Below are 10,768 nucleotides of genomic sequence, written 5' to 3'. Positions count from 1 at the left end.
TTCAGTAATTAGATTGTTAAAGGAACACATTCTCCATCTGATGGTTCTTAACTACACAGAAAGATGCTTTTTTTTGTAACCCCCGGCCAGGCACCGGAGGCCCCGACCCCCACCCCGGCCCACGGCAGAAGGGCAAGGAGCAGCGACGACCATGCCCCCCCCACCCCCTAAGTCATGGAGTTAGCTATGGGAGACCAGAGAGACCGAATTCTTTCAAAGTTACTTGAACTTTGGGCTGACATTTTTTCCAAGCTGATATGATCAAGCAGCAGATTTCTGTGTTGACTTATATTTATATTTTTTTTGCTTTTCCAATTTATTAAAATAGTTTTTTTAGCAATGCAAAATCAATGTTTAAAGTTCAGATCCCTCCTGTGTTCCAGCTTCTATGTTGAAAATAAAAGGGCAGAAATGTACAGATTTTTACTGCATTTTGACCTTTGACTGACTGTATATGAGAACTGGACTAAGTAACCCCTCCCCCCATGGCGTTTCAAACAGGAATTGCTGGCTCACTCATTATCTTTGTCAGAAAAACCATTTTTCTCTGATCCCTTTTAAAAATGATTCTTGTCATTTTTAAAGTTCTTTAAGTTATAAACTGAGATATCAGAGGCCTCGATAAAGGTAGGTGGCCTTCCGTTGAACGTTCAAAATGCTTGAATGGACAGATCACCCCAAGCCCACTTTAGTAGGGGTGCGGCCTTCCAACAAGCTCACTCCTGATTGGTGAGAGCGATTACCATAGAAATGTTGAGTCAGACCGACTCGGACCAATCAGTGCTTACTGGCGTCCTCTGGCTTCAACATAGCGGCGTCTGTAAGGCAAACAAATTTCGAGTGAATTGACTTCCATTGGTTGAAACTGGAGGAAAACACACCCACTCAGTCTAGTTATCATGTACAGTCAATGGTTATTATGCAACTCAAATGAAAATTTTAATGTTAGCAACAATTATATTCCACGAAAAATAAAATGACTGAAAAATAAAACAAAAGTTGAGTAAAAGCTGAATTTAAACAATTAAAGTTTTACTGAAAAAAAACTTCCTTAGTTTTCTAAAGTCTCTCCAGTTGAAATTCATCCTCTGTTCCTAAAGTAAAACATCTGTGACATCCAGGAATGATTGACATCTGTCCCAGACCTGTCAGGGCCAACATCTTCTCTACTTATAACCCGTTCAGTAAAAACACTTGAGGAATATATTTTATTTGACTCGTTTTCTTGCGTTTGTGGTTTTTACTGCAATCTTAAATCGAGTTCTTGTTGTGATTTTGTCTGGGAAGTCTCCCTGGATCTCAAGTTGCACCTTTTTTTAAAAAGGCACAGGTCTGCTGCTAAACCAAAACAGAAGGCGCAGTAATTAATTAGAAGGCCTGGTAATCTCTGTAACTCCTTCACCAAACACCCAATCAGCCGGCTGTGCAGACAGAGCTGCTGAGCCTCAGTTGGACTATTATCCTCCAAGAGCTAAGCTTCACCTGAGCTGAGGATTGCAGCCCTGACTCAGACTGTTGTGTGGTGGAGTAACCCCGAGTTGAGGCGGCATGGCGGTCCGCAGGTCGCCCTCCTCCAGTCGAGCAGGTGAGTCACCTGTAGCAAACTGTCTTTTGTGTGGCCTGACCCTCCTGCATCTTTACCCAACAAAGGACAGGACCACTGTGGAGTTAACCGCCTATTGTCCCCCTCCCTGCTGCCCCAGTGTGTGTCAGCGGGCCGCATGGGGGCGGCCATCAAGGGCCAGGTCTGTACAGCCAGCAGGGGATGAGGTTTCATGGAAGTTTAATGCGGTTATGTGTTGGGGCCCTCCGCAGAGGTGAGGCGTTATCACAGCAGAAAACCTGCAGTGCCGTGGAGCCGTAACCCTGGTTGGTTTACACCGCCGACACTGGAACCACCGAATGAAGAGCAGACAACTCCTGTAAACCATTCTGGAGCCTGTTTTTAAGCAGTTGGTTTGCTGAAGGTTCAAATCCAATGCTAGACGATCATTCTGTAACTGAGCAAGACCTTTAGCCCCAAACGGCAAGAAGCTTTAGATCAAAGCATCAACTATATTCAGTCCAAACCCTTCCTTCCATTCATCCATCTTTATCTATCTATCTCTCCTCCTTTCCTTTCTTCCATTCATCCTTTTATAATTCAGCCTTCCTTCCCTCTATTCATCCATCATCTGTCTTCCAAACTTAGTTAATTGTTTTTGGGATCATGGAGTTGCTGGAGCCTATCTCAGCCACTGTCCAGCAAAGGCGGGGCACACCCCAGATGAGTCACCAGTCCATTATAGGGCTATTCGCCGTGCTGATTAGTTTTACTTTGAACAGTTTTAACAGAAACTGCTTAATTATGGTAATTAATTAAGGTCTGCCCTGGGATTTGGTGTTTCATCTTGTACTTGTAGCATTCCTGCCACGTTTATTTTTTGTCCATTTTTTTTTATTTACTATTCAGTTAAAGTCCCTTCTGAACTGTGTCATAAAAAACGAGACCATCTGTGGTCTAAATTGGTTAATTTTTCTACCCTTGAACAAATTCAACAACTTTTAGGCTTGTTTGTGGTTTTGTTCATCTTCACAAAAGGACCAGGATTTGTTGTGATTGGCTGACAAGACGGCGAGGAAACCGGAGCGAAAAAAAACAAAACTAGAGACAGTCAGTCAAATACAAACTAGTGAACATGCTTTGTCCATGTTTGGAGTCTTTGGTTGACAGCTGTGGGATGCTTTTCTTGAATTGTGGACTCAGAAGACTCTTCTGGAAATCCCACACATGAACTTAAGCTAGCATAACAACATCCTGCTTCTATGTTTCACCACCTATGCAAACCCACTTCCACCTAACTAAGAACTATAGACAGATTCCAAGTATGAAGAACGCCGAACAGCGTTAACGACCATCGAGATGTGGAACATCTTTGCAGCTGTGGCACATTAACGTTCCGTCTGGATTAATGACACGACGCCAAATTGCAGAGGTTCCTGGTGAAAGTTCCTCTGTAATCAGGGAGCAGACAAAGCATGTGATAAAAGCATCAGCGTGGAGGCTTTGTGTCGTGCCGCTGCTGCCCATTATCTGCTCCCTGAAAGACACCCTTTGTCTCTGCCATTAGAAATTAGCTTGAAAAGACAGAGGGAGTGTTTATCTTCCACAATCACTCGGAGAATCAGAGGCCGGGCAGATTAACAGAAGCTTCTGATTTGTTCCAACGTTTGCAGGTAAATGAGGAAGCTTTTGTTCTAGCAGCAGGCAGCGTCTTTTGTGATGTGCTGTAAGTGATGGCCTGCTGGTTTTGTGTGTTTGACTGCGGACAAAGAAAAGATCCGTCTGTAACTCAACATGTAGGTGTATTTAAACAGGAAGTGACAAAACCAGTTCTCTTCATTTTTTTTGATGTAAAGTTTATGTAGCAGAAACCATTACTTGATCGTACTCAGTAGCAAAATGATGAGACTTTCTGATGTTCCTTCACCACGTTTGAAGACGACTGAGGGGGGATTTTATCAACACTTCCCTTTAGTACATGACGGTTTTGTGACAGACATTTGCAGATATAACCTCTGAATTGAAATCTTGACACTTTTTGTATGTTTTTCTTTAACCCTTGTGCTATCTTAGATGACCCCACCCTTCCATTGACGTGTTCTCCCTACCATGACAAAGGTGGATAAAGGTGGAAAGATTTCATGTAATCCATGGACACCAGTGAAGATCACAAATCATTGAAGAAAAAAGGTTCAGAACACTGTCTAGTGGGTCTAGATGACCCAACTCCCAACGTTAAAGTGCCTAGGATAGACCAAGGGTTACAGACCCACTTTATGAAGGAAAACCGTTTTTGGCGTTTTAAACATTTTCTTGTAGCATTCTTCTGATGATGGACGACATTTATAGAGAAATTTAAGCTCAAAATTGAATTTCTGAGTGTTTTGTTTTTTATTTAAATCATTGTGAATCAGGAACAGATGAACAATCAGTTTGAAAAAGATTGCATTTGTGACATAGAAAATATTGTGGGTGGGGCAAAGTTTTCCTGCTCTCCTCCATTCTGATGCATCCACCTGCAAACAAATAGATCCATGTACGTCTTTGTTTTCCCCGTCTGAGCTGGATCCAAACCGGACGGCTGCATGGCTCTCGGATTGCTCACCATTTTTACTGCTTCACTAACGTTAGGCCTGGGTTGTGAGGGGCTCTAAGCTAGTGGTAGAAAGTGTAAACGGGTGGATGGCGGGAAGCAAGGGGGCGGGCTCAATCGGCACAAACATTCCCACCCACAACATCAGACGATGATGGGGGTGTGTCTTCCAACACACGAGGTTCAGCTCATTATCACGCTCTTCATCAGCCTGACGATGATGACATCATTAGACACAGGAGAGGAAGCATGGGGCTGCCATGGTGCACAGGTAAAGCGGTTAGCCCATGATCAGAAGATCGCAGGTTCGGTTCCTGCCCTGCTGCCCCACAGTGTCCGTAGGTAAGACACCAGGTACTGACGGGTAAAGGCGGGGTACACCCCGGTCAGCTTGCCAGTCCATCGCAGGGCGCTACCATTTTTCCAATATGTGACAGCCCCTGACCCGGTTCAAGGTCTGTTTGATGTGATACCGTTGGACTGCCAGCTCAGCAGAAAAGCCTTGCCACATCATGATGCTTCCACCTCCGTGTTAGACAGCGAGAATGTTGCTTTTAAGTAGCATTCCCCTGCCCCAGAAATGATGAGCAGAGTTGGGAGAGATTTTGGTACTTTCCTGACTCAGATCTCCTCTGAATCGTTCAGATGTTGTTTTCAAACTTCACACTCTTCATGTGCTCTCCTAATGATGGAAACCCAGCAGATGTTGCAGAACTACAGTCCAGTGTTTGCTGTGTTTCCAATTGTTTTCATGACACTGTAAGAACACTCGATGCTCCATTGAAATCCTGGCTTGACTCTTCTTGATTTCTCCAGGTGAGATCTTGCATAGAGCCCCAGTTCTTTTGACAAAAAACCACAACTGACTCTTCTGGCCTGCTCGGTGATGCTCGGCCCTTTTCAGCTTTTTGTGGGTTCAAAATCTCATTCTCTGCATTCTTGGACAGCCGTTTTGGCCTTTTGTCACTTCTTACCGTTATAAAGACATCTGGGGGCCAGAAATCTATGTTACTGAAGAAGGTCAAGTATCTGTTTTAGTCATTAAAATTAAAATCTATTCATGACATTTTAGAACAAAGTGTTCTTCTGGACATTTTCTTGTCATTGTGCCTCCCGCTGATCACATAAACCCACTGTTAAAACCATAGACTGTCTCAAATCTCCCATCATCCCTTGATGCCAAGTCTGCTGTAAGGATCTCAATACATAAGAGAGGAGATTCGATCACAGCTTTTGAATCTGGTAACAGGACTTCAGTGATGCCCTGATTTATTTTTTCATACGGGGAGGGGATTTTCCTCATTTATTTCTCCTCCCACTAGACAGAACCTGGCAACCTCCCGGTTCCAGGCCTGCCTTTCTGGACTCCAAACTGCCTGTCAAATGTCAGCAGAGCCAAGGGGAGCAAAGGAACCCCCAAAGGGTTGAAGATTTGGAACATTTGAGTCTTCCCAACCCAACCGACAGCTCTCATTGTCAAGCAGGACGAAGCATTTAAATGTGGAACAACGCCTTTCCAGAGGATCAGAGGGAGAGTGTTGTACGAGGAGCCGTCCGTGGTGCTGAAATGAGAGCGCGGCACACGGCCTGGTGCGTTACTATGGCTACAACTGTCTGTATCCCTAAAATAACTACACACACATACTCACTCGCAGTAACCTTATTACAAAAAGGAAGAAAAAAAACGGCAATCTGTTGTTGTTTCTGGCAGCTCTGCAACTTGATGGGAAAAAATATTTATTTTTTTAACTCTAAGCTAAATGAGGCAACAAGTCCTCTGCGGGTTTTTCAGAAGAAAATCTACTATTTGGGACTCAATCATTTTGGAAGCATTCACTCGCTTTCTGTCCCTCTGCTTTCCCGCAGCAGAGCAGGGCGTAATTTTAGTGTCAAGCTTTAAGGCCGCGCTTGTGATTGATTGACATGAACATCAATTTGCACAGCGTGAAGCAAAGCTCCAGCAGACCTCTTTGCATATTTGTGGCTCCAAACATCGCTGGATGGAGGCTGAAGAGAAAAATCGGAAGGAATGGGAGTCGGGCAGAGCAGCTTCTGCAGATCGATTTAGCAAATACAGTGTATGTGGGAGAAGTGATGGAGACCGGTACACGTTTGTGAGCAAAACACCAAACCCCTCAGTGCACCATGACGACTCAGTCATGAGTGTAAGTGGAGGATAAAGGTGCTGGAAGTTATGCAGATGAGGTTTGCAGTAACAGAGGGCGTCTGTTGGTTATCTTTCCGCATTGTAAAAACGTTTTTATCAATTGTTTGAGGATATTGTGCAGCTCAAATGTTGCAAATGTCCTTAGTTTTGATTCGTTATCTAATCCAGAGCAGGGTTCTGTGTAGTTTGAAGGCCTCTTGTGTTGGACATATTTTACTTTAACAATAGGGGTTATGAATCTTCTGACAAACCAGAGGTATGTCTGAATAAACCCCTTTTGTAATCGAGGCCAAAGTTTATTTATTTTAATCACATTTGACAATCTTTTGTGTTGGACCGGACGGAAAAGGAAAGGAGGGAAGAAGAGGGAGGGATGTTAGAGAGAGGGGGGGTAGGAGGGTGATTATAGAAAATCTAATAGACAAAGTTTAAACACACAAGAAACCCACAAAAAGGTTTAAACTGAAGCTATGGTCACACCCACCTGAGGCGACTTGCGTTCAAGAAGCCACTTCCAAACAGGGCCAGTCTGGGGCCTCTGCTTCTCGGATCTGCTCAGCTGTTTTACAGGACAAGTTAAAAAACAAACGAAGCCATTTCCAATGAAAAGTCCGTGCAAACACACGGTTCAGGCTTCTGAATTCAAAACTCTCGCATTCACGTTTCACTGTGCAGGTTTTTAAGTCTGTTTTCTGGCTCTACGTACAAAAAACACGACCGTTACATGCACGTTAAGTAAAACTGGTTGAACTTTGACCAATCGTGGACTCGGATTTGGTGGTGACATATGGATGGCGTTCCCTTTAATTCACTGACGTGTCAACTCTTTGAAAATTGATTATGAATTCATTGCGGTTTGTACTCAGCCAGAATTAAATGACACAAAGTCTTTTATGTATTGGAATAGAGCTGTGAGAGAATTCATGACATTTGCACCGATATCTACATTTGGCGCCGAGTCTTTACCAACTGTGAGTACCAGTACATGCGCTAGTATCGCTGTATGCTAAAAGCGCATTTAAGAACAATGCGGGTTCTTGAACGCACCACACATGCCGGATGTAAACGCAGCATAAAAGCAGTACATGTAATCTGAAACTGAAGCTTAAACAGATTTAATTGGAGCCAGGTGCAGTTCATCTAGCTGCCACTGGGGGTTTGGGAAAAGATATCTTGGTCTTTATAACTCAGATGGTAAATGTTCCAACTTTACATCAAAAATAAACATTATTACCAGAAAGATGTCATTCTGTGGCTAAATTGTGTTAACAAGTTAAATGTACTCATGAAGTTCTTTTTATAAATTCTATTATTGTGTTTTGTGATCTTTTAATGGCTGCATGTTGGTGTAGTGGTTAGCACTCTCACCTCACATCCCAGCAGGGTTGCTTCTGTGTGGAGCAGCATCATATTGTTCCACGGCGACAAAGCTCAAAAGCAGGCATTTGATCAGCTTCCATAGAAAGAAGCCACCACACCTTTCATCTATATTTACTTTACAGTGAATGGTTTGCCAGCAATCTGCTTTTGGTTCATGATGACAAATAAAGGTCTTTTTTAAATTCTCAGAATCCTTTCATGAAACACTCCTTGTGGTTTTTTAATGTGTGGGATGGAGGCTCAGTTGGCCATAATGTGTGACCTTCCAGGAATCGAACGCTTATCCATTATGGTCTTTATTACATACAAGCATGACTGTGACGGTTCTCGTTTGCCTCTTCACTGCTTTATGTATCTTTGTCTATATGTGTGCCTGTATATTGTTCCTAGCTGGCAAAATTATTCAGAGTTTAAAAATCTCAGCCTTTCCTTAAAAAAAGTTTTGTCTTCCTCCGTTTAATTTTTGATCAGATTTGTGCCACGTCTTTGACGGCTGGTTCTACAGAGGAGCTCAGTTCATGGTTTCACTCCAGCTGTCAAACCATCTTAGATTCTGTGGCTCCAGAAGCTTCAAACCAGGTTTGAAGCTTGTTTCGACGTGAATGTCGTAGAGAGGAACGTTTATGAAAGAGGAACAAGTCAGAAGCTTTATTTCAAATGCCGCGAAACAGCTGGCAAAAGCTGTAAAAAATGTCAAAACCAGATCCCAGCCCCAGGTCTTGTTTTAACCCTTGTGCTATCCTAGGCAGTTTAATATTGGGAGTTGGGTCATCTAGACCCACTAGACAGTGCTCTGAACCTTTTTTCTTCAATGATTTGTGATCTTCACTGGTGTCCATGGATTACATGAAATCTTTCCACCTTTATCCACCTTTGTCATGACAGGAATAACACGTCAAAGTAAGGGTGGGGTCATAGGATAGCACAAGGGCTAATACACAGCGAAGAGGTATATCCCCACCACATTTCAATTTAATGTCTTTTATTTAATGTTTGTGATATTTTTTGTCTTAAAATGTACTTCATAAGCATTTGTTTGTACATTTTTAATCTATTTTTATTTGATTCTTTACACATTCTTTATTCCCTGTCATTGTACAGCACTTCGGGTCTATATGAGCAACTTAAGTGACATGTTTATTATTAATATTATATTTGATTTAAATGTAAAAAAATAATCGTACTTTTCTGCAACTATAAGGTTTTAAGTGTGAATTTTTGACACGTTTAGCTTGCCGTACATGCTACACCTGCACCGATTAGACATCTGTAACATTACCCATCAGGAATGTGGGCCGTGTTTTATATGTGGCATCATGCGTAGCTCGTCCAGAGTCAGTTCATGGTACCGTCTGGTTCTGGATCAGCAGTCACAGTACACGGTTCTGTGTCCTGGCTTGACCTGGAAGCTTCCTTCAGCGCCATTCTGCTGGTGACCTGGACCACAGGTGTCTGAGCGAGTTTGTTGTGCAGAATAGCTGATGTGCTAATTGGATGTAGCGTTACTTCATCAGGATGACGGGAAGGATGGATGTGGAGGGGGAGGAGCGGCGCCTCTTTGACACACGTGTTCAGACAGCAGAGCCTGAGGTGAGCATTCAGTCAGAGTTATGCAAGACAAAACAGCAGGTGCTTCATCCCAGCACTGACCAGCTCTTTTATTTGGTTTGTTAATTGAAGATGAGGGGAGGAGGAAGAGGAGCTGGACAGCTGCTGATGCTTTTCATCGTTGAAAAAAGAGAATGGCGTCCTCGCTCCGGGTCACCCTGAAGGGTTGAGCTGTCCTCACTGGACCCTCAGGGGCCTCACTGTCATGGTCGCTCCTCTGTGGGACTGATTCTTTTTGTCACTTGTCCTTGGCAGAGGAAATGGATGAATTATGTAAGAAGTTAAACAGATTAGATGTGGACATTTCAATCTGGTTTATAATTTGAGCTCAGAGGAATAACCTCAGAATCGTATTTTTAGGATTTTTTTTTTAGTATAAAGATGCAAAATGTCATTATACAGTATATTTTTACAAATATGTGTTGATTACTCCATTAATGCAAAACATGAAACCAGTATAAACTATTTATATTAAAACTTAAAAAACTTTCAGCTTTGACCCAGAACAAAAACAAAGACCCACCCCAATGAACATAGTATTTTCTTGTTTTTAACATGTTCTAGTGGTATTTTTTTTGATGATGGAGGACATAAATATAAAGAAAATTAAGATTATAATTACATTTCTGAGGATGTAAAAATGCTGCAAGAACAAGATTGTAGTTGTTCTGTAAAATCTACAGCTGCAGGCCACAAGCTCCCTGCTCCACACCATTCTGATGCAACCGCTTCTAGACAGGTGGATCCAACAGACCCGCCCACAACTTTGACAGTAGATCAAAAGATAATCTACGTGGCACTTCAAAGGACTAAAAAATATTCAGCATCTATACTGAGATCTTCCCTGAAAAGTATCATAATGGTCATTTTTTGAATGTGTGAGCCGCAGGTCCTGAACCTCATACTGGACGAGTCCTCTCATAAAAAATGTTGTTCCTGAGTAAGAAGACATGAGGAATAAAAAAAAAAAAAACAAAGAAATTTAAATAAGATTTTGTTGTTTCAAGGTTCTACGTTGCTCAAATTTTTAATCTGATTTTTAAATAAAATCACAGCTTTCTCAGTTTCATTTCTCTATCTGCTTGCAAACTGCCGTCACTTCATCCGGTACTGACCCACATGTTGAGCTAGTTACTTCCTGCCTGTGGGTGGTCTATGTATTTTTAAAGTAATCTATTACTTTACATTAGTACTGCTTCAGAACTGTGAAACAATGCGACTTCCATGCTGCTGAAGTGACAAATGTACCCGAGAACATTTTACATTTTGATGCGAGGCGAGATGGTGTAATAATGATTACTCATGATATAGTTTATTTTTGGTAAAGCAAAATCACAGTCAGTTTATTCCATAAAAATAAAATATGGACCATTTGAAAAAAGGGTAAACCAAATAGGGAACCAAATGGTGCCTATTAAAAGAAGGTTAGGACTTAAGCCAGCAAAGGTCTTAACCTTAACCAACAACAACGACAATA

General features: G+C 42.2%; 1 protein-coding gene across 3 annotated transcripts in view; it reads left to right on the top strand.

Annotated features, from left to right (window-relative positions):
- Nucleotides 1-1,478: 1,478 nt before the first annotated feature.
- LOC101173596 (anoctamin-1) overlaps nt 1,479-10,768 on the top strand; it is a 200,054-nt gene continuing 190,764 nt past the window's right edge. For all 3 annotated transcript variants that reach the window (XM_020714026.2, XM_020714025.2, XM_020714024.2), the window contains exon 1: nt 1,479-1,585. In XM_020714026.2, the coding sequence (XP_020569685.1) occupies nt 1,549-1,585 (37 nt within the window). In that variant the 5' untranslated portion in view covers nt 1,479-1,548. The remainder of the gene's footprint in view (nt 1,586-10,768) is intronic.

This window comes from Oryzias latipes, chromosome 23, assembly GCF_002234675.1.
Source record: "Oryzias latipes chromosome 23, ASM223467v1".
NCBI classification, from domain to species: Eukaryota; Metazoa; Chordata; class Actinopteri; order Beloniformes; family Adrianichthyidae; genus Oryzias; species Oryzias latipes.
Note: the sequence above shows the minus strand (reverse complement) of the source record. Positions and strands in the feature narration are given on the sequence as shown.